The sequence below is a fragment of the Eleginops maclovinus genome, chromosome 23 (genome assembly GCF_036324505.1).
Source record: "Eleginops maclovinus isolate JMC-PN-2008 ecotype Puerto Natales chromosome 23, JC_Emac_rtc_rv5, whole genome shotgun sequence".
Classification (NCBI taxonomy): Eukaryota; Metazoa; Chordata; class Actinopteri; order Perciformes; family Eleginopidae; genus Eleginops; species Eleginops maclovinus.
In genome coordinates, this window is record NC_086371.1 from 8,113,292 (window position 1) to 8,136,468 (window position 23,177).

Below are 23,177 nucleotides of genomic sequence, written 5' to 3' on the forward strand. Positions count from 1 at the left end.
GACACATTGTTCCAGATAATTATATTCCAATAATTATCCAAATCAAATTTTCAGCCCGAGCTGGAATATTTTTATTTTTAGAGAAGGTTCCGCCCAGATACTACACTGACTTCATTTTCTGCAGTTTCACATAAAGACAAGCTTCTGAATGCATCTCTTTTCTCCGGTGTGTGCTGTCTGTCAGCAGTGTATGATGTGTGTGTGGTTCTGACAGAGCTCCGACTGGGTGTTTCTCTTTAATTCTGCGGCATCCCTCTCTCTGTATGCGGGCCTGCTGCTGCTGCTGCTGAGGAGGGCGGGCCTGAGCACGATGAGCATATCTCGGACAGTAAACTAACTGATGCGACATGCACACACTTGATTTCAACATGCTGCTCGCTTTAACTTCGTTTGCACTGATTTGATTTGGGAATGGCACGCTAAGCTGCACGCTGAACACAGGCCCGGTCCACTGTCTGGAGACTGACCTCGGGTAAACCCTCAGAGGCTCTTCGGACTTTGGGGATACTCTATTCTGCAGCAGAGCCGTGTTTTGGCGCAGCACGGAAACTCTGGTGCAACACAAAGGGGGGATGATCTCCAACTCAGCAGACAGCGCGGAGTGAAACTACGACTTTCTGAGACACACACAACTCGGTGCAAGATGATGTCACTGATAGATCTGGACGATGATCAGCGATGGGTGCCCACCCATGTGAATGTCACCGTGCTCCGGGCCACAGGACTGCGAACCAAGGGCAAGCATGGCAGCCGATACCTCTACACCATCATCCAGGTGGGGAAAGAGAAGTACACCACCGGGCTGGTGGAAAAGGCGGAGGTGCCCGAGTGGAACGAAGAGTGCTGCTTCGAGCTGCTGCCCGGGATCCTGGAGGACGGCGGCCGGGGCGATTACCCCCCGGGGAGTGGGGACCTGGTGCTCACTGTCATGCACAGGGTGCTCATCGGACTCGACGTGTTCCTCGGGCAAACCGTCATTCCTATTGATAAGATATTTCAGGAGGGAATCTGTCCTCGAGATGAGTACGTTGTGTTTAGGTTTTAATGAAGCTTAAATGAGAAAAATGCCAGTTCAATGCCCATATAAAGGACATACATTGAGTGTCATGTATTGTCAGACTTTGACATGCAGGCAGAGGTGGAAACAGTAGTCATACAGGTTTAACTTTAAGTAAAAGTATCAATACTACAGTGTAGAAGTGCTCTGTTACCAGTAAAAGTCCAGCATTCATAAGTAAAAGTAGCCTATAGCCTCAAAATATAGTATCAAAAGTAAAAGTACTCATGCAGAATGGCACAATTAGCACTTTTAGAACGTGATTACAATTAGTGATGCATTATGTATAAACCTCACTTATGTTGCAGATGGTACATTTGGAGTTACTTTCAATCAATGCAGAGTATAGATCATCAATCTGGAAAGTAACTTTAGCTGTAAAATAGTTAAATGGTAAGTAGCATAAAATGGAAATACTGAAAATACAAGCGCCTCATCATGGAAGTCGAGTAAGGGCTTTAAATGCTTAGTGCATTTCACCAGTGATAATGTTTCTTTGCTATTGAGTAAACATTACAGGAAAATGACATGCAGTTATTCATTAAGGTCGTTTTTTTTTATTCAGAGGAAGTTCAGCAGCCTTTTTTTGGGGGGATAGTTTTTCTCCTCTCACCTGTTTTGATGATGCTCAGATAGATGATCAACCATGTGCTTTCACAACCCAAATCACAGCAGCTGAACAAGGAGTAAATGAGACTTGAATACTTTAATCAGGCATGTTAGTTTTTTGCGGGATAACACAGAGCGCTGCTAAAGCTTGAATCCTAAATGCACACAGGCTCATTAAATTCAGGCCCTTCAGGCTGACACTGTTACGGAAGAGGTTCCCACAATGCACTGCAAACCAACAAGATGAGACAATGAGTCGCAGTTTCCACTGTGAAACAAGTTCACGTAGTGATTCTACCCAGATAGTCTCCATCTTTTTCTGCACACCTTCTAGTTCCCTCTCTACAGAACTAAATGTACTCATATACCTGCATGGCAAAACAATTAAGTTTACTCTTCATACAGAAAATAGAAGTGATGTTTCATGTTGTTGTGTCTGACTAGGACAGGAAGTGGTGGAATACTGTAGACCAATTCCACCGTGTAGAATTAATGAACAAAGATTTGTAGTGAAAAAAACTAAATTGTTTGCATTAAAATATACTGACAAAAATGTAAGTAATCATTGTGCATAATGGCTCATATTGGATTTATATACATTTATCATGTAGTGATAGATTAATGTACATTATATCAATTTAATGTGGAGCTGTGTGTGGCTAATCTTATCATCTTTATATACTATTGATTAGTTAAAGACAGTCACAGTCTTACTTAACCTGACTGTTGCTTTGTGAACCGAGACCTGCCAAATTATATTGGTGACCTTGTTATAAATACACTGATATAAATATTATGAGTATGTGAGAAGGAGTGACGGATGTTCATCATTTGATGTGTTACCATGTTTTTGATGAGTGTAGAAAACCACAGGGAAGTGAAAATATGAAGAGAAAGGCATGTCCATGATAACTAACTACAACTTAAAATGTGTAGCTAATTCTGCATCATGTGTTTTAGGATAGTATGAATGTTAATTCAGATTACATGCTGTAAGAGTAAGTTATTTTTACTGTCTTAACGTGAGTCTTTCTATTTCCCTGATAGTGAGTATTTGAAGACCTCAGTTGTGCCACAGGTGACGCAACAGGAGTCAACATTAAAATGTGAAACATCTCCACGAAAGCAATACAACACATCTGGCTTTAATTGTGGGCTCTCCGCCCTTTCTACGCTCAGTGAAACTCACTGAATTCCTGCTGTTAGTTTTGGCACTACAACACGTTCTCTGGTCCACTCTTAGGATTCAGAAGGCAGAAACAGAGGGAGGATTTCATTGGGCCACTCTTCATACAGTATTGTCTCATACTGCACATACAGTACACACAGGCCACTGGAACTCGAAGAATTTGGGTTGTGATTTCCTTTTTCTGAGAGCTTGTAAAAACAGTTTGTTGTCAGAGATTATGAGTACTATCCCCCAAGCAGTATTTCCACTTTATGTAATATGTGGAAAGCATTGACAAAAATAAATCAATGTTATTTGTTGTCACCCCTGTGAATGGCTAGTTCAACCTCTGATTGACTAAAACCGATAGCATCACAAATCAGTAACATATTTGGTATGACTGCCACGGTTTGGATGATGACTGTCCCTTTTCCTTCTGGCTCCAGATGGTTCAAGCTTAACTCCAAGGCGGGCAGGAAGGAGAAGGACCGAGGCAGGCTTCAAGTCACAGTCCAATTCACTCGCAACAACATGACAGCCAGCATGTTCGACCTCACCATAAAGGACAAGCCTCGCTCTGCTTTTGGAAAGCTCAAGGATCGGGTCACTGGGAGGAAGAGGGGGGACATGGAGTCTTCCTCAGCTATTGTTCCTGGCCGCTTCGCCGCCCTGTCAGGATCCCTTGGGCAGCCGTTTGAGGATGGGGGCGGAGGGCCGGTCGAGACTCGAGAGGTGGAGGTAGCAGAGGAGAAGAGGAGCAAGGTGAAAGATTTCTTCAAAGGGAGGCTGCGAAAGTCTTCTGACACCAGGTCATGCTCCTCCCTGGCTTCAGAGAGCAGTGTGTCTTCCATGGCCAGTGATAACCCGGGCCCCCCACCCAGCCTGGATCTGATGTCAGACCCTCCCAGCTCTCCCATCTACACCAGCAGAGTGAGAGTGGACCCCCATTACGGAGAGACAGCTTTAGCTAAAAAGGGTAGGCTTTTAGGCACTCAAAATGGTGTATGTTGCATGTGTATGGGGTATGCAAGGTAATGTATTTATATGAACGAGGATGGTATCCCATGTATCTAACTCTTAAAAAGCAATGATTATTGAAATGGATGCCTATGAAGCATGGCTTTGTAAATAAAAAACATGGTGTTGTTGATTGACTGTGTTAAGATAAAACAAGATGAAGACTGATATGTTTCTTGTTTGTTTTCCTTTCCTCCAACAGTGCTCACCAGCCAGCACACCACAAATGTGTTCACTCACAAGCGGGCCTTCAGCGATGAAGCCAGTAAGATCACAACAGCCTTCCCTCGACCAAACCTTGCAGTGGAGTCTCTGAAGGGCCAGACCATGACTCAGTCCAAGTCTTCCTTGTGTATAAACGGCAGCCATGTCTACGACTCCGAGCCATCGACTCCTAAGAGCTTAGGAACTCAGCAGTCCCGGCTGGTGCTGCTGGAGAAATGCTCTCCACTCTCTCGTTCCCTACAGAACCTCACTAAGAAAAGCGATGACAAAGGTAACTTCAGCGAGGGCCGACGCTGGTCCTTTGACAAGACAAAGAAAGAGGAAAAGGAGGATGATAAGGAAGCTCAGGCGTCGTCTCAAGCAAATCCGCAAGCTCAGGCAGAGTTGTCAGCCGTCTCCTCTGTTTCTCCTGACAAAGGGAGGAAGCTAAGAAAGACGTTATTCTCTGGAGGGAGGAGTGATTCTCTCCCAGCTAAGTCCGACATGAACCAGGCTGGTTCGACTTCTGAGGGGAAGCTTAGAGGCTGGTTTGGCTCCAGTGAATCCCAGAACAAGCCAAGGTGAGTCTGGGTCATTTACAGGCTTTCCTCTACACATGGGAGGTCTGCATTCGGCTGTGTGTCCCAAGTTCAGTGTTTGCCCTGCTCCATGCTCATTTGAAAATGGAATAGATAGGTAACTCCATTTTACCACAGGCTGTTTCATCATCTCATTCTATATTTTCCACAAATAACCCTTAAGCATTTCTATTTTATTTTGTTTTATCAATGTGTGTCTATGTTTCTGTCTCAAAGATGAAACATTTCTGTGGTTTAGAGAAATGGTCCTTCAGGATTGTGATGAAAGTCATCCCACATTAATATGAACTCCCCCAGCAGAACAGCTGCCGGTGCAGAAGGTCTTGAATGCATTTTTTATTTTGCTTGATTATTTTGCAAATGTGCTCTGCTTTTTTTGATTAAGTTACAGTTTTGTTTTATTTGGCCAGTTCGATCTTGTTTGAGTTGAATCCACATCCACTGATGTTATTCTAGGTAACACAAATGTCCGTTAGTATTTTGGTTGTCTTCTCTGTTTGTGTAAGAAACATGTTCCCCGTTTGGTAACCTGGCACATCATTAACTAAGAAGACTATTGTGCCCTATCTTCCTCTACAGGCTGGAAGTTTCTCCTAAGGTAGAAAGCAGCTCAGACGTACCCCCTCCCCTCCCTCCTCGCTCCCCTGTACCCCTTCAGTGCTCCTCTCCCTCCGCCTCCCCCTCCGATCATGCCTCACCTGATGACTGCAATCACACCAATCCCTTCACCCCCGCTTCCTCTCCCTCCTCAACCCCCATCTCCCCCTCTAACCCTTTCCCCTCGCAGCGCAACCCTTTTTTCGAGGATCTCATAGCCGAGGAGTCACAGAGGTCCCCTACTTTTGCACCTAGCTCCTCATCCAACTCCTCCCCCTTTCATTACACCACCCTACCCTGCACACCCAGCCATGCTCGGGATGTTAAAGCTACAAATATGGCTCACATAAGGCGGGAGCGCCCCCGGCCAGTTGCTAGGCAGATATCTCTTCCTGCAATAATCCCCAAAGCAGCCACTTCAAAAGCCTCCACCCCTCGCTCCATGTCGGAGAGTACAGGAGAATGGGATGACTCTTTCGATGCCTTCGCCTCCAGCAGGCTCTACTCTCCTAAAGATAGTCTCCCTCAAAAACTTAGAACCAGTCAAACATCTCACAGTGATCTTCCAGTTAATAACAACACCAATAATCATGCACACGAGCTGCAAACATGCGAAGAGGAGCCTCCACCTTTGCCTCCAAGGAGACCTGTAAGAACTTCAGTGAATGAGATCTACTCCGATGGCTGGCTGCACAGAGGGCAAGAGCTGGCTGTCCATAAAGAAGCCTACCTCCTGTCTCAGACCGGCGTGGCCTCACTGCAGCGTGGAAGAGAAGCAGAAAGCAAGAGGAACAGTATATCTCCGGACCCTCACACCAGCAGTGAGACCTCAGACTCCCTCAGCGCTAACTCTCAGACGTACACAAATATTACTCCACCAGGGTTCATGACAGATGAAAAGCTAAAAAAGTTCAAATATGAACCTTTGGAAGATGACACTGACCGCTGGGGAGGGATGCTGTTTGAGCAAGACTTGTACGGACGCATGTGCAGAGGAAACTACGGACAACCCAAAATAAATCGCTTACCGTTGAATGTTGAAGAGACTGCTGGAAATAAGGTGACATCTGTAAACTCAGGACCTAAAATACTTCTTGATAGTGAGGTATCTGTAGCAGACCTTTTAAACATGGCAAGTACTTCCTCAAAACCAGATGCAAAAGCACTAGAGATTACCACCACTGGAGTAGCAGAGCCAGAGTCCAATCCGCCTGAAAGCACATGCATGAACAATAATGTGTCTTTGTCTCAAACGTTGGAGGATCTGAACATGAATGTGAATAATTCAGATTTTGGCTTCATCGATTCAGATAGCTCAACGCATTCAGAGGTAATGGACCCTCTCAAAGGCATTAGGAGTTTTGGAGGGACTTTCCCACAACCGCTAGAAGCTTCACAGATAGCTGCTTACCATGTGGGGACAGTGACCACACCTGAGGAACTGTTCACCTTGAAGGACACCTACATACCGGAGACAAACTCTTCCTTTGAGATACCTGCATCATCCAGCGCACTGTTCAAAGTCTCTCATGTTTACCAAAACAATTGCCAAGTTCAGCTGAATAACGTGGCACCACATGGTAACTCCAGGGTGAAAAGCAGAGAAACTGAGTCCAGAGGGGTTACTGCAAGAAGTGATGTGGATTTTAAAAAGACTGAAAAGGAGTTTGATGATAACGGGAACCCACAAGCTAAAACAGGCGCACTTTACCAAAATGACCCATTTCCTGGTGTGGTTAGTGCACGTTTGAGGCCGAAAGGACTTTCCAGACAAAACAGCAGTGGCAGCCCAAGCAACCATAGCAGAAATGGAGACAGAGAGTTCGAACAGTTTTTGTCCCTCGTTCAAAACATTTCAGAAGTCAGAGAAGGACCGTCATCATATCAGCCCTCTAAATCAGCTCTCTCTTCGTTACTGTCATTAGTAGATAGCACCGTACATCAAAATGAGTCCAATGCAACGTCCCAGATATCTTCAAAGGACAACACAAGAGTAAAATCCTCTGATATCAGTTTTGAAGACCTTCACGCTAAAGTAGCACCAAACTCAAGAACCCCTCTTAAGTCAAAGATTGGAGAATCTTTGGCCTCTTCCTCCTCCATCCTGCGCACACTCTCCCTATCAGCTGACGCACAGGCTAAGCCCCACCCTACCCTTGTTTGTTGCCCCTCCATACATCCCTCAAGCATGGGGCCTGGAGCCAGCACTACTCTGGCAGTGGCCCCCTTCACCTCCACCTTCTCCACCACCTGCACCACCGACAAGCCCCTGGTTGATGCACGGCACTCACTTTTGCCTGAGGAGACTCAGCCCGCTAGCAACCTGCCCCGTCAGGAGAGCAGGTGAGAGACCTCACATATGTAGGTTTTAACAAGCTGTAGTGACAAGCTGTACATTTCCACATGAACTACAAAACACCTAATGTTTTCTTTGTTTTATTGCTCTGGTTGCTTTGCTTACTTTTGGCCTAGCTTGATGTTGAATGTCTTTATAAGTTCTGTTTGTTCATCCAATGTTGTTGGATGACACCTGCTGCATTGTTCTTGGCTTTGCTTCACATTTATGTTTTTCATCTCATTGTTCTGTTTCTCGTTGGCTGTGGTAAATCTGTTAGTGTTTTTCACGTTGCCTAAACTGCTATTACTTTGACCCCCTGATACATAATCTCCTGATATCTAAAAGCACTACATCAAAGTTTATTTCTTCTCTATACCTCTATTATATCACCAACATATAGTACTTTAGAGTGTTCATGTCTAGTTTTGTATAATTGAGTGTCCTTTTTTTAAATGATTTATTTCCACATTTTTTTCTAAACTACGAAGCTTCTATCAAGTATTTGCACAAACAATACATACAATAAAAAAGAAAGAATAAAAAAGTCACAGTGAGAATTCATAATAAAATAGTATGCGTTAAATGAGGTCAAAAATAACACCTTATAACAGGGTGATTCATTTGATACTTCCCAAAAATGACATACTTGGCCCACTTGGTCTAGAACTTAGTTAACATGTTTTTTTAAGCGAATAAAATACAAATCTTTCGCATATTTCATATATTTTACCACTCCTGTATTTTGGGGGTTCAGGAAGATTTTCTTACAATTCCCATCATATATTCATCAGGGTGCTTTGCCGGAAAATCCACATTTCCCAAAACAATTGGCACTTCGCAGGGAGAGATCAGTTTTAATACGCTGCTTAGTGCTTTGTGAAACTCTTTCCAGAAACTCTTTATCACTGGACATTTACAACCTATGCCAGTCATTGGCTTCCTGAAACAAATGCTGTCTCCAACATTTGGCATCCCCCTCCTTAAAAAAGCTTTCTGCTTTAGTGTCTTTTTTATTTGATTTATTGTGAACTCAGACATTTGGTTCAAAACCAACAGTAATAAAAGCCAATACTTGCATATAATGTGCACTTAGGATTAAGTAGAGGGCAGGCAGAAGCACCACTTGGGGGTAGAGAGGATGAAATGCTTCAGGGACCCAGAGTTCGAAGACACATGTCAGGAATTTTGGATAAAAAATATTACTAGTGGCACACCATTATAAGGTACCGGGACTAAACTTTGTATACAATCCTTTTGGTTTAGTTGTTGTTGAGTAAGTACACCCTGTGTTTGCCCCCTGTGATAATTTCATCCTGCAGTAACAAGAGAAGGAAATACTTGCATATTAGCACATTTTCTAGTTTAAGCTCAACTCACATTGCTGCTTTTAAATGCTCCACGAACAATAGAGTGTGCTTATGTTGTTACTATATTACTGTTTCTTCACAGATTCCTTCTGATTTTCTGATCTGCTTTGAAATGTGTGTGACCTTCAGTTATAACTGCTGACTGTCCTGCTACCAATCATTTGACTGCAAAATGCTATACGAAGAAATCAACAATGCACTTATAGTAAGCGTACTGTGCTCAAATACCCTTGCTGACCTCTTTACTCTGCAGAACTCATCCAGTGAAACCGTTAACTTCCAGCCAATCAGAGAAAAAGGAGGGCCGGTCGGTCCTGGATAAGCTGAAGTCTACCATCCACCCTGGACGCACCGCCCACCAGGCTGCTGCAGAACCTGAGAGGAGTCAGGTAACGGAGACAAAAACACAACACATTATTAACCCTTTATAACCTTCAATATAAAGAATTAGCTCACATGAAGCTTTTTCCTTAACTGCAAAAGGATATTTCATACCTGTCACGAGGTATTGCTAATATTCTGGTTGGACTGTACTTAGCTTGAGTTACTGTGCAGCTTTTACATCTTGTGACTGTTTTATTAGTGCCATAAAGTAAATTAGTCAACGTATAAAAAAACATGACAATGCACAGCATCAGCCTACCAGCTCCTTTTAGACTGAGGTTGCTCTCAACACTGGGGAGAGAAATGCTGATCCCATTAGTTCTTTGGCCCAGATACGATTTTTCAGGTCCTAAACGTATGTTTCTAGCCTTTCCCTGTGACATCCTGGTCTGTTGCAGTGTGTTAGGGGATACAATAATTCTGATTCTATAGGTAAATGGATAAGCATCACTTTAACCTGATACAGAAGTGTGGAGCTATTAAATGTCACTTCTTCCTAAGATATGAGATGTTTATGCTTTCAGGGAAAGTTTGTCAAGGATTGCAACTGCAGGGAAAAAACAACCCTACTTGTCTCAACTGTGTTGGTTAGTTGTTTTATTTTTGGGTAGGACTATACAAGAACAATGGTGATCCTGCAGTAATTAATTGTTGCTGATGTGCATACCATTCATTATGTCACATATCAATCAATACCTGTCAAACTGAATGTAAAAACTTCACAGTAAATTTTCCAAATGTACCCATAACACGGCGTGAGTCTCTCTGTGTGTTCAAACAGCGTAATAATGAAGTTATTAACATGTCATAATAAATTAAAGAAAGCCATTAGGTCCGAAGACTATTTAATGCTTCTGTGAGCATTCATTAACACCAGCAGAGGACTCAGTGCAGGACCACAGATGAAGTCATTGTTTCTAGTGAATTAGTGAGCCATTTAGAATCGTAATAAGCAAATCATTTTAATCATTTTCTCATTTAAAGGAATTCTTTTCTGCAATAATCCAAAATCCGATGGAAAAATCTTATCGGCTTTTTATTGAGGGAACCAGTAAGATGCTAGCTTCTGTGTTTGCCTCCAAAAATATGTAAACCCAGCAGCACTCTATGTCATCTATCGTCATCTAACTACTGGCAAGGCAGTGAATATGAATATTTTCTTAATGCCAAAATAATTATTTAGCACACATTCATTTTACTGTTCCTGTACTCTCTTATGTAGGAGGTGAGAGTCGACAACTCAGCGCATTATCAGCAGCTGACCAACATGGAACTGATCTCCCTGCTGTTGCAGCAGGAGATGGACATGCAGAAGCAGGACTCGGCCTATGAGCAGCAGGCAGCACAGCTGCACAAGTGTGAAGCTGAGCTGAAAAAGGTCAAGTTACAGGTTCGAGACCTGGAGGACTACATTGATAATCTTTTACTGCGCATCATGGAGCAGACACCAACGCTGCTTCAAGTCAAAAGACACAAGTGACAATGCGACATACAATCCTGCAGAATGTTGAACTCATGAGGGGGTGCATAATGCAGGGTTAGTATTCAGATTGGGTATCACTGTTCTAGAGACAGTCAAAGAAATGCTCCTCAAAATTTGATCTCACAATCAAACAGGTCTTCTCAGTGCTAATACTGCCTTGTTGATGTAGACACAATATTACCCAATATGCATGCTGGTTTCTCTCCTGATTTGGCACCAAACAAAACAAAACAAAAAAACATGATCAATTACTATGAGGAGTAAAAGCTCCTATCATACCATAAAGGTAATTTTACTCATGCTTTGTAGAATAATTTAAGGTAGGCTGTTGTCGATTTAAATTTTGAACTCACTGCTTATACACATGCATAAAATAAAATACAGGCTAGAGGTGACACTTTTGCAGAGTGCATTTAACTATAAAAAATAAAGTAGATCCTCTGGCAAAATATGATCTTAGCTCAAGTAACCTACATTTGCAGCTGTTCAAGTGCAACACTACATCTCCACAAAAGATTTTCACCTCCCACTGTTTTATGAAATTGTGCAAGGTTTACTTGAGGTAATGCATATGTTCAAATTTAGGAAATGCTACAAAATGTGCATATGAAAATACTGCGCTGCATAATATAAAAGTCATTTCTGCATTAACGTCGCTTTATGATAATCAAAAAACAACAATCCTGGTTGAAAAGACTAAAGGAGATGAAGACTTATTGTCTGTGTTTTTACTTTTACAAAATCCTTTAGTTAAAGTCTTATTTTTTGTTACATGCAAAAAGGTTTAATATATTTTGTATGTATTGTTTGTCTTTTTCATTTTCTTTTGTTTAAACTAGCGACATTTTATTGTAGAAATAAAACAGCGTCAATGCATAAGATATTATAAGTTATTTCGATAAAATACTTTTGTCACGATAATATATTATCTTATGTCACTCCAGTACCACTGTAGCTACTTGCAATGCTTTACATGACCTTAGTACTGTACTGTAATAAAATAATGTGCACATGAGCCAAAGTGTCGGGTCATTTTTTGTTGGTGTGTCACTATTTAGCTCTGCAACAACTGCAATAACCCTGTACAAAAATTCCCCTCTGGCTGGCAGACAACTCACTGCTCTGTAGCCTCTCTGTGAACTGGACTTAACATGCACTCCTTCAGACTTAACAATGTACATTTACATTATACTGATTACATTATTGCCTTTTTGTACATTTGCATATTTCAAATTTTATTTTTTAGTTCTAATTATTTGTTATTTGTTTTGCTTCTTTTTGTATTTCGCTGCTGCAACGAAAACATTTCCCAGTTTGGGATAAATAAAGTATTTCTGATTCTGATTCTGATAAGTGCTAACCATCCTTTATGCTGCAGTAATGCTTTTATTTCTCCACTAGAAGGCACTCCTTACTACACAGTGTTATAAAACTGCTGGATCAGCATGGACCTTGTCCTTGGCTTTCCACATACTGTATTCAGGATATTTGAATCTCTGTGATTTATTAAAGATATTATTGATGTAAATTGCGTTTACTGCATTACAAACAATGTTGACATATTGCCCTTGCACTGCTGGCAACTTTACTTCACTTCTCTCTCTTTGCATCAATTCCAGGTTGTGAAATGTTGATTACCAATAATTTCTGCTCTGAAGCAAGGCATACTAGCACAGGCATTTTTTCGTTTGTTCACGGACGCATAACATTAGCCACATTTCCTGTTTAGACTGAGCAGGTTGTTCCCTCTTAGAAAAAAAGGCTGAGCTGCATCTTTATATTGTCATACCCCTTTAGTTGTAAAGATGTAATGTACGTTGTCTTAATTAAAAAGATCAATACCACTGTGGAACTTCTCCAATACGTCCTGCATTCAAAATGTTGCTTCAGTACATCAGAATAAACATCAAAATAAACTTAAATTACAAAAAGTTAAAAGACTCATTATAGGCTACAGATTGGCCCATTTGAAAATCATATATACATTATTTCTCGTACAGAAGTACAACAATGGCCTCCAAAATGTAGTGCAATGGTATAACAAGTTGTATAGAATGGTATTACTCAAGATACATAAGTCGAGTAGGCCTACGAAGCAATCTACTTGTTTACATACCACTGTACAAATAGAGCACATTTAGGGATGGGGATACAAACAGAGTGATATAATATTGGGATAAAATGAGCAATATGATTAAGGTGCACAATAATTTAAAGGGCTAATGCACATTAGCCTACACTGGAAATAGTCAATGTAAAAGCAGCATCTCTTGCTATGAGTGTGCAGTGTGGTGACTAACATCACTTTTCTTTTGCTTTGGGTTATTTCTCTCCTCTCTAGTTAGGCCACACCTCCTCACAAAATGATTTATTGGTTCAATCTTGACACCTGGGATAGGTGCATCAACTGTTATCTCTCCCAAGATCAATTCGAGCAGTTATGCAATAACGTCCACGTTATCGATTATTTTGGGATGTGTAGTCATGCGGTTCAACTTTGCCACTGTTAACACAAACGAGAGGACTACACATCCCGACACACGGAGCGGCTCGCAGCTTCACTATAGTTACTCAATGAGTGTAGTTCAGTCTACTTGAAAATCCGTTCATGATTCAGTTTCATTAATAAATAAAGAGTTGGCTGTCATGGCGGAACCTGCAGCATGTCCTGCCTTCCAGCTCGGGAGACCGCGATACGAGCAGGTAAGTCTTTTTATTTATTTCCCCGTCAAGCGTGCGTTAATGGCATTTTGTTTTTCAGTCTTTCGGGTGGAAAACAGCTCCATCATCCGCCCTGCTGCTCTGGATGCTCTCACTTTGTACTGAAAGTTGCCTTTCATCCGATTCTTTGTTGTGGAACAGCAACAACTTTGAACCGATTAGGAACTTCTGAGCGTGATTGCATGAGTGTATAGTAGTTTAACTAATAGGAATAGGCTAATGGTTGTTTTATCGCTGTTTATCATCTCCACTAAGGGATTTCACACCCTTTGGATCGCTGTTGTTGCTCCGTGAAAGACATTATCAGACTGTGGGCTGCAACCAAGGCACATAAAGCGTATATATTTGTTTTTGCCTCTTAGGCTTTAAAATTGCTTGGGATTTCTGATGCAATATCTGCAAATCTTGTACACTTATCTAATCCAAATCCTACTTTGACATCATGAAGTTTATCTAATATATCAAGATGCTTTCTGCAGTGTCCCCCAATGTGATCGAGGTTAATGGGCTGTCTGTCCTTATCTGAAGCCCATTACTCAATTTTCCGTCCTCAGAAATGAATTTGCATTGGTCAGCCTTGAAAGATAATGTGACCTTCACGTAAACTCGGATTGCACATTAACTGAGGAAGCTGCACGCTGGGTACATTTACATTTCTGAAGCTTCTTTCTTCAGAGACACTTATTAAACAGCAGCCTTAAGGAAATTATTCACATGAAGTATTGAACAGATCAAGGTCCATAAACACATTGTGTGAATAAGTCACAAAACTTTTCTGATTGTCTACAATTTCAATTTAGATGCATCTCTTTTCAAATGCAGGATAACATTGAAAAGCTATGGGAAGGCACGAAAAGACAAAAATCAAAAAGCTTAAATTATGAGCAAATAAATTCTGAGATATTATGAGGGAACACAATCAGTTTGAACTGACGGTTAACTTTTACTACAAAGAGATGCATAATGAGTTAAAGAAACACACAATGCCCAAAAAGAGAGACAAAAAGACCAAATATAAGGGTGCAAAATAAACACCAAAGGATGCAAAACGGCCAAAAACACAGAAAGGGACCAGCAAAGAATGCAAATAACGATATAAGATGTATAAAAGCACACAATAAACACAAGGGGACCAAAAACAGACACAAAATAACCATGTATGATTCAAAATTAACCAACAGAGGCACAAAACCACCAGATAACACTGCAATATGACCAAATACTGTACAGTAGGGCGCAAAACTAAGAGACTAAAAACATGTCCACATAAGGATGCAAAACAGTCCTGGAGAAACACAAATCCACCACAAATGAATGAAAAACGGCCACAAAGAATAACTACAATGGTCACAAAATGACGTTGTTCTGTGTGTCTTAAACAGAGTGTCTTGGGGTCTTGCTCTTAGAGTGTTGAGGACTAATTAATGAGGACTGACTAATTAGCACAGGGTAATTTATGTTCACAAGAAGCCTAAGTGGCATTTCATTCCCCCCCTTTGTCACATTTGAATTACTTTAGTTTTTATTTTTAAAGATTACCTCACAAATTCTTCTTTTAGACTTCCATCATTACAAAAAAAAGAGAGTAATCTTAGTATCTTAGATATCAAAGTATCTTGGTTTCCGGCTCCTATTGCTGGTGGATTTTAAGTAGGAAGTCTTTTCTTGCAGACCCCCATAGAGCTTTTTATTTTTTCCATCTGCAACCTGCACTTCCTGTCGGGTTGATAAAGGTGGTGTAATACTTTCAGTTCCTTGCGTCAAAGCAGTTGAAATTAGGCCAGTGTTTGAATCAGCATAAATCTTCCTCTGTTTGTCTGCTCTTTCTGCCGTGCTCCATCTCAGCTATAGCCTTGTTGTGTAGTCTCCAGGGAGCTGAAACTCATGCATAATTAAAGCAGGATCCTCACATGGATCCTCAGTCTACCCTCTCTTACAAAACAGCACTGCAGCACATATGGCCTGTCAGACGAGGAGACGTGTGATGGAGGAATGGCAGTGGCAGAAGATCCAGGGTTACAGTTTAGAAAAGATGGCTATTTACGGTCTTCAGGAGAACTGGAAATTGTTTCCAGTCATTTCAATTAGGACCCGATGCTGAACAGATAATTAAAAATATTGAAGGGTTTTGTTCCACTGCCATTCCTCTTCCACTGCTCTTCATAACTCATAAACGTCTCTGAGGGAATCTGATTGAAGCTGCCATGTTTTTGTCCATCTGGTTTGCCAAAGAGACTCTTGGCATACATTGCTGTTGGGCCTTTTCAGAGTGCTGGCACACACACTTAGTGATTGGCATGCTGATGAAGACAGTGAAGGGAACTGGAAACGGGGCATTTGACCAGCAGCTCAAAGCCTCACTTATATAGAGGACGTGTTTGTTAAATGTGCTCAGGTTGTTTGTACATTTACTTAAAAGTACATCTAAAAAAAGGCACTTTTATACCCCAGCTTGTTTTTGTTGGATTGTTTAGTTATGATAGCACAGACTGTCATCTATTTTTACACTGTTTTATATTTGGCTGTTTTTTGTTTTGATGTTTTGCCATCGAGCATATTGGTTCAGTTTTCCTTCAAGTGGCATTTCAAAGAATCCTTTTGTTAAGTTTTCATTTAAATAGCAAAGACTTGTGCAATGCTGTTCTTGACTTTTGGGAAACAAATCCTGAGAAGATAAAAAACTGAAAAGTATTTTTACTAATGATTCAGATTTTTGTACTTGCAGCTCACAGCCGGTTTGATAAATACAAAAAGCAAAGGTTCATATTTATGGATGGAGATTTAAATATACAGCAATATTAAGGAAATGCGCCTACTCATATTCTGGCTGACAGGGATGTGATTGATACCACTTAAATGTCCTTCTTCTTTATATAAAGATAGAGCCAGCAGTGTGTTATTTTACTGTAAAACTAGGAATCAGGGGGAAAAGTGAGCCTGACTCTGTCTAAAGGTATTACAATCACCTAGAAGCACCTCTCAAGCTCAATGATTAACGTGATATCTTGTTTGTCAAAGAAGATATCACATTTTCAAGCATTACATTTAAACAGAACCATAATCATGGATGATGACACACGGATAAAAAAGTCACTAAAGGTGAATATTTTCGGGCATAAAGTTAGGAGACATTTAAGGGATTTAGTATTTATTTGCTAATAAAAGCAGAGAGAAGTCATTTTAAATGTGCCCTAACCATAATAAAAAAAATCTAAAAATAACTGATGAAATCTTAAATTTACTGAGACTTTAACTAAGTATCACTGCACCTGTAGGGTCTTTTGGTGTAGCCTCGTTATCCTTGATCTAAACATTAGTGACGTCTTACTACAGCCCTGTTTATCATCGCAACAATAAAGTGTACTGAATGTGACTAAATACACACATTTAACATTCACACCAGCGCTGTGCAACTGACAAAGCAAAGTCTCAAGATGTATTAAACCAGTAAGTATAAACTAGAGCAATGGAAAGTGTGATAAATCATCTCAGACTAAATAACACTTTTTATATTATCCATTCACAGAGGCGAGGATGTGCTGTTGTTATGTGTCTACTTTCATTAAGAATTAACTTTTTATTTTTCAAGGGTTCATTCCTGGGTCGGCTGAGACACTTTGTAGACATCATTGACCCCAGCACCCTGTTTGTGTCCGAGGTAAAGAGAAGAAGAACTTAACTTGTTTTTTGATAAATACTATTTTGGGCCCTTGTCAATTTTTACATCTTCATGAGGTTTTCATTTTAAAGCAGAAAATGCAACAATAGACTTACAAATGTACTTGGCAAAGAAAAATATGATGTAAATAAAAGCCCTACATGTTTTATAACTGACTTTTTTTGGAGTTTGTAAATAAAAATGTTTGTAGTTCTTAACATTCTTAATCTAATGAAGCTTGTTTTTGTTTTTCTTTTGTATGTAGACACGGTTGAAAGAATGCTTGAAACTCCTCGATGACTACAAACATGGCGCGCTTCCACCGGGAGTGTCCGATAGTCAGGTGAGTCTTTATCGACATGGATGTGATAGAAAACGAAATAAATCGCAGTATAATAAGATAACATGCAACAGGAAACACATTAAAGTAGTCATATTTGGTATAAAAAAGACCTTGCTGGAGGAAAATACAGTAATCACAATTAAAAAAAGTCAAACATATAAACCTTATGATTAATTGAAGTTATTTTTTGTACTGTTTTGCTTACCCATGCAGCTGTGGGAAGCCCAGAAGATCAAGCAGGTAAGTGATTCATCGCTCATATTGTAGGTCAGCTCAGGTTAAATGCACCTCCATACATTGAAGCCTCTGGGCTCCGGGCAGCATGAGGATGAGTTCATGCTCTCTGCACGCAGGCTATCATTCATCCAGACACAGGGGAGAAGATCTTCATGCCATTTCGAATGTCAGGTACGACCTCAAATGAAGATCTTTGCTAAAGTTGTTCAAGTTTCCTCCATTTTGTCTTTGTTTACACTGAAAATCATGTATTCACTGTGCAGGTTATGTGCCATTTGGAACACCAATTGTAAGTCCCATATGAAAACCATACATTCAAAATCATGGCTGTGCAGATGTCCATTTACATGATCGTGTTTGGGGATAGACGAAATGAGACTTTAGACATATTTTACCCCGAAAAATAAGCCTTTATTCCCTGGTCTCATCTAGGTCATTGGCCTTCTTCTCCCAAATCAGACTGTGGTGTCTACCATTATATGGCAGGTACTGTAAATAACCAACATATTGTGAAACCATTGCATTTGTTGTACATTTTCTGGTAAGCACACTTTTACATGCAATGCTTTCCCACCAAGGACGTTGTAATATAAAGTGCTGCTGCTCTGTTTGCTCTTCTCTGTGTGCTTCCTGTTTATAAAGCAGTAAATAAGACCGTATATAGAGCCTGTCTTTATGTCTGCCTGTACTACTTCTCTATCTACAGATTTTTCCTTCTTCAATTTTGTCCTTTCCTTTGCTGCCTCCTCCTCTTGATTACCCTTTGTCTTTTTCCTCCATAATTCTTCTTTTGTCCTTGCTGTAACCCTTGTTTATGGTCTTTTGTCTTTCCTACAGTGGCTGAACCAGAGTCATAATGCCTGTGTGAACTATGCAAACCGCAACGCCACAAAGGTGGGAACATTGACTCCGGATATTAAGATGTTTAGTCAAGTAAAGGCTACACTAAATATGTATTTATTAATTTGGGCTGCTTAAGATTCTGCATAAAATGTTCGATCACCATAATAGAACATACTTGTGTTGTTTTTTGTTCTGTGAAGGACAATTTTACGACATTAAATCCCAACATAAGGGGTCACTATAGAGAGTAAGCCATGTGTAAAGCTGTGACACAATATATGCTCTCTCTTTCTTCAGCCTACGCCAACATCCAAGTTTCTTCAAGGCTATGTAGGAGCTGTGACCAGTGCTGTTTCTATTGCAGTACGTGTGTTTCTTCCTCTTAAATCTTGAGAAAAATGTACTTGAAAAGGGCCTTTTTTATGAATTTTACCTGCACATTACGTCATGAGCGGCTGTTGAATGTGCACAACAGTTGTCATTATATTTTTAGTTGTATTTTATACAGAGTATCAGTAACAGTGCTGCTAAAAAGCATTTGGAATAGATTTAGCCTTACAGTTATATTTCTACCGATGTCTGGCTCACGGTAGTAGCAATACAAACAATACTGCTGCAAATACAAAGGACACTTTTGCATTAAATGAGCATAGCAGATGAACCTGATTTTTTTTGTTATTGTATGAACTATTGTAGGTGGGTCTCAATGTGCTGATTCAGAAAGCCAACAGGCTGAGTCCTGCTACCAGGATGATCATTCAGAGACTGGTCCCCTTCCCAGCAGTAGGTAGGTTTTCAAAGGCGTCCGTACCAGTTATATTGGGGGGGGTAATTATGTGGCCCTCTGGTGGTGGGAGTTACAACTTATTACTGATTTTACACTGAATTTAGCTTCCATCAGAGATTTCAGTTGTTAGAAATTAGTAACTGAATTGCAGTCGTGGATCAAAAGAATAAACTCCTTTAGAAATACCTGCAGTCCCTTGCAGTAAGAACTACTGAGATTTATGTATTTCTTGTCTACCCCATATGTTTCTGTGTACATATTTCATCATAAAAGCAGCCTTTTTGCTCACCTTTCCTCAGCTAGTGCAAACATCTGTAATGTGGGCCTGATGAGACACAACGAACTGTCTGAAGGCATTGATGTGTTGGACGACAACGGCAATGTGGTGGGATCCTCCAAAATTGCTGCAAGACATGTAATTTTTTTATTTTTTTGCACACTACTCTTCTGCACTGAATATGTTTTGCGGATTTATTCCCATGAATTGCAAATGTGGTGGTGACGATAATGGGAAAACTCATAATTTCCTGCTCGGATCCTGTCACTCAGCAGCTATTTTATACAGTCTATCTTCAACACACATCTGATTTCATGAAATTAAATCTAACTCATTTGCAGAATTTGAAATGAAGCGTGTGCACAATGTTCTTATATTTACCCCAGGCGATCACGGAGACCGCCTTCACACGTGTGGTCCTCCCGATGCCGATCTTCGTCCTGCCCCCCATCATCATGTCCTACCTAGAGAGGTCTGTACAGACATATGTGGTGGCTTTTTTTTCTAGGGGTTGTAATTAAGAATGAAATTGGGTATTGGTTAATCTAATGATTAATTTATCAATGAATTCATTCATCTTTTAGTACGTCAAAATATATTTCTTATTTTTCTGCTTCTAACTTATCCTGTTACTCTCAAATCTATCTCGTGCCAATTCCAACGTACTCCAATATCTTTGCCAGACAGCAAACCAGCTACGACACTTTTAAGTCAAAGCTAGCAGGTGACTTAGTAAAGATAGATACATTACATCTCTTTGTCTTGAAATGTCTACCTGTTTCCTGAAGTTGAAATAAACTATTTTGATGATAGTTATTCAGTCCTGCTAAAAGATGACTGGCTTCATTAAGAAAAGTAGGAGCTGTAACAGATATCACAGCCACTGACACAATAAAGCTTTTTTTATTCCTACATCTGTAAGTTTTGCCAGAGGCAGCGGGAAAAAATAATCTGCCTATAAGGCCTTACATTTACAACAAACATCATCATAATTAATCACTTTCACAGCTAGCCTGAATCTTCTTTCTCACCCTGCCTTGAGTTATTGCTAATCTAAAAATCTATCTCTTAATATCAGTTTGTGTTCTGAGCCAGACCCGACATATGGTGTGCCCCTAAGTGCTTTCCATATACTCGTTCAATAGTAGGTCACAGCCTGAGAAAATATAATAATACACCCTATTGTTTTAAAGAACAAAAAGACTGAATATAAATAGACTATTATGAACATATAAAAGAGGCTTTCTACAGTCTGGCTCAATAAACCAAGGACTGGAGCGTTCTCACAGACAGATTAATCTCCCACCCACTAATTGTGGAAAATAGCACCCCTAAATCTGCACATGCTGTCTTTATCCCAAAATAACTCCTGGCTTGGCAGTAGTCATCTGGGATCGATCCACACAGCAGGCTCACATTTCCTTTTATCACTGTCTCTTGACTTTGGTAGGCTGCGATTCCTGCAGAGCAACCGCAGATTGTTGCTGCCTATCCACAGCCTCGTGTGCCTGGTTACCTTCGGCCTCTCGCTGCCTATGGCAATCAGCCTGTTCCCCCAGATGTCTCAGGTACAGTACAACAACGCTTCAACTGCTTCTACTGTCAAGGCCAGATGGCTCACAGAGAGAGAGAGAGTGAGGAGAAAAGAGAGCAGCTGGGAGAAATTCAAATTACACATACACCACTTGACATGCACTAGTTTCACCTCTCATTCCAGATGTCTCTTCCCACGTCTAATTTAGAGTCAACATTATTTTTTCACAGCTTAAATACAAACAAAAATGTAGAGCTAAAAATTGTTCCTTCAGTCTGATTGTTTTTCTTGCAGATTGAAGTGTCTTGCCTGGAGCCGGAGATCGCTATGGCAACAGATTGCAAGATGGTGACCTACAACAAGGGTCTATGATGGATGGCGTGGAGCAGGAGAGGAGATCAGAGGACAGAGGCTGCACGGTGAAAAGCTGTCAGGGAGAGCCTCGGTTGGGTTCTTCTGTCCACAGCTGTGGGAAACCTTCTGCTGCAGTATCATAGCAGAGCGTGTATATCATGGCGTACTAACCCAGGTTTTATTTTCACATTTTTTTAACCTTTGCCAAGATCCCAGTCAATGTGTAAAATTGGGAGGGATTCCCATTGTCCTTGCTGTTTTTAAGAGAATAGAAGAAGCTCTGTAAATAGAAATAATGATATATTTACGGTAAAATCAGTTTTTTAGCATTAATGAAATTATTTTATTATGTACAATACAGTGTTTTCCACACACAGGCTATATTCTGTTGCCCACTCAGCTGTGTTTTCATCCCATGAAAACAAAGGGTGTATATAAATGCAGTTTAAACCTGCAAAAAATGACTCTATACTCTACAGTGTAGTGAGTCATTGCTAAATGTTTCCCATGTTCAGCAAAGCCTTTATATTTATTTAGAGGCATCTTTAGTGACAAACACAGGATTTCTGAGGTTTATAACACAAAGACATACAAGCAGGGATTCATTTCATTACATAAACACATTAATGTCAACTCACAAACATTTCCAGTGAAGAAAGATGATTGAAGAAGGTTTTTACGGAGCCATTTACAGCTGGAAAAAAAAACTCATCAGTGCCCTCTGCTGCACATTTTCATTTTCAAGGGTAATGGAAATTTTCTTTGGTCTTTCTTGTCAAAATACAATGACCCTGATGTATCTGCAATAAGTTAATAGCGGCACAGATGATTTATCACTCAGGCTATTTATCAATCTGCTGTAATATTGTGACAGAGACAAAGCATATTGTTGACATGTGGGAAACACTGAAATAGATGTCAAAATAAAAGTATAAGTTATCTCTCGGGAACAAGTCTATTCATCATGTGATGGTAGAGAAACTCTGCATTAACAAGGCTGCAGCACTGCATACTAAACAAAGCACTGAGTCACTACAGGACAATAAGAAGCCACTCTGTACTGTATATGTCTGTGGAGAAATGCAGACACTGTACTGTAGATGTTTATTAGTTACCCACTGTTTAACCCAATAATGTGAAACAACAAACATGATTCTACTTTCTGGATGTTTTGATTTGTATAACAGCCAAACTCTGTATGCTAACTTTCTTTCCTCACTTTGTAGAAAGGACATTTTAACTTATTGATTTGTTCTGAAACCACTGCTGTATTCCTAATGACTTCTTTTGTACAATATTTGAAACATAAAACGTCTAAGCTGATATATTGTACTACTGATTATGAACTAGTATTTTTAATATTTGTAAAATGCTTGTACTACATGTTTATTATACCTTTGGTAGACAAACCATGTAAAACATCTATCTATATTATCTAAAAATTATATAATAAATACTCTTTCCATTTACTTTATTCGGTGAAGACTTTATTTCCAGACATTTCATTATAGGTGCCGTATCCTTTTTAGATAGATATCTCTGCTAAGGCATCACATCTGTAAATATGAATAATATAATTTGAACATAGTCCTAGAGCGGA

The 23,177-nt window shown here is 40.2% G+C and overlaps 2 protein-coding genes across 2 annotated transcripts; both read left to right on the forward strand.

Moving 5' to 3' along the window:
• The first annotated feature begins 240 nt into the window (after positions 1–240).
• On the forward strand, positions 241–11,860 carry rab11fip5b (RAB11 family interacting protein 5b (class I)). The gene is made up of 6 exons (XM_063876722.1): positions 241–1,023; positions 3,281–3,810; positions 4,054–4,636; positions 5,234–7,594; positions 9,210–9,345; positions 10,563–11,860. The coding sequence occupies exons 1-6, from the start codon at positions 644–646 to the stop codon at positions 10,818–10,820; spliced, it is 4,248 nt and encodes a 1,415-aa protein (XP_063732792.1). The 5' UTR covers positions 241–643; the 3' UTR covers positions 10,821–11,860.
• Positions 11,861–13,282: 1,422 nt separating this feature from the next.
• sfxn5b (sideroflexin 5b) lies at positions 13,283–23,046 on the forward strand. The gene is made up of 14 exons (XM_063877338.1): positions 13,283–13,526; positions 17,134–17,202; positions 17,468–17,545; positions 17,759–17,785; positions 17,899–17,953; positions 18,046–18,071; positions 18,215–18,268; positions 18,620–18,676; positions 18,923–18,988; positions 19,322–19,412; positions 19,712–19,827; positions 20,076–20,161; positions 21,140–21,257; positions 21,518–23,046. Exons 1-14 carry the CDS (start codon positions 13,470–13,472, stop codon positions 21,593–21,595), a joined length of 978 nt encoding a protein of 325 aa, XP_063733408.1. The 5' UTR covers positions 13,283–13,469; the 3' UTR covers positions 21,596–23,046.
• The last annotated feature ends 131 nt before the right edge of the window (positions 23,047–23,177 follow it).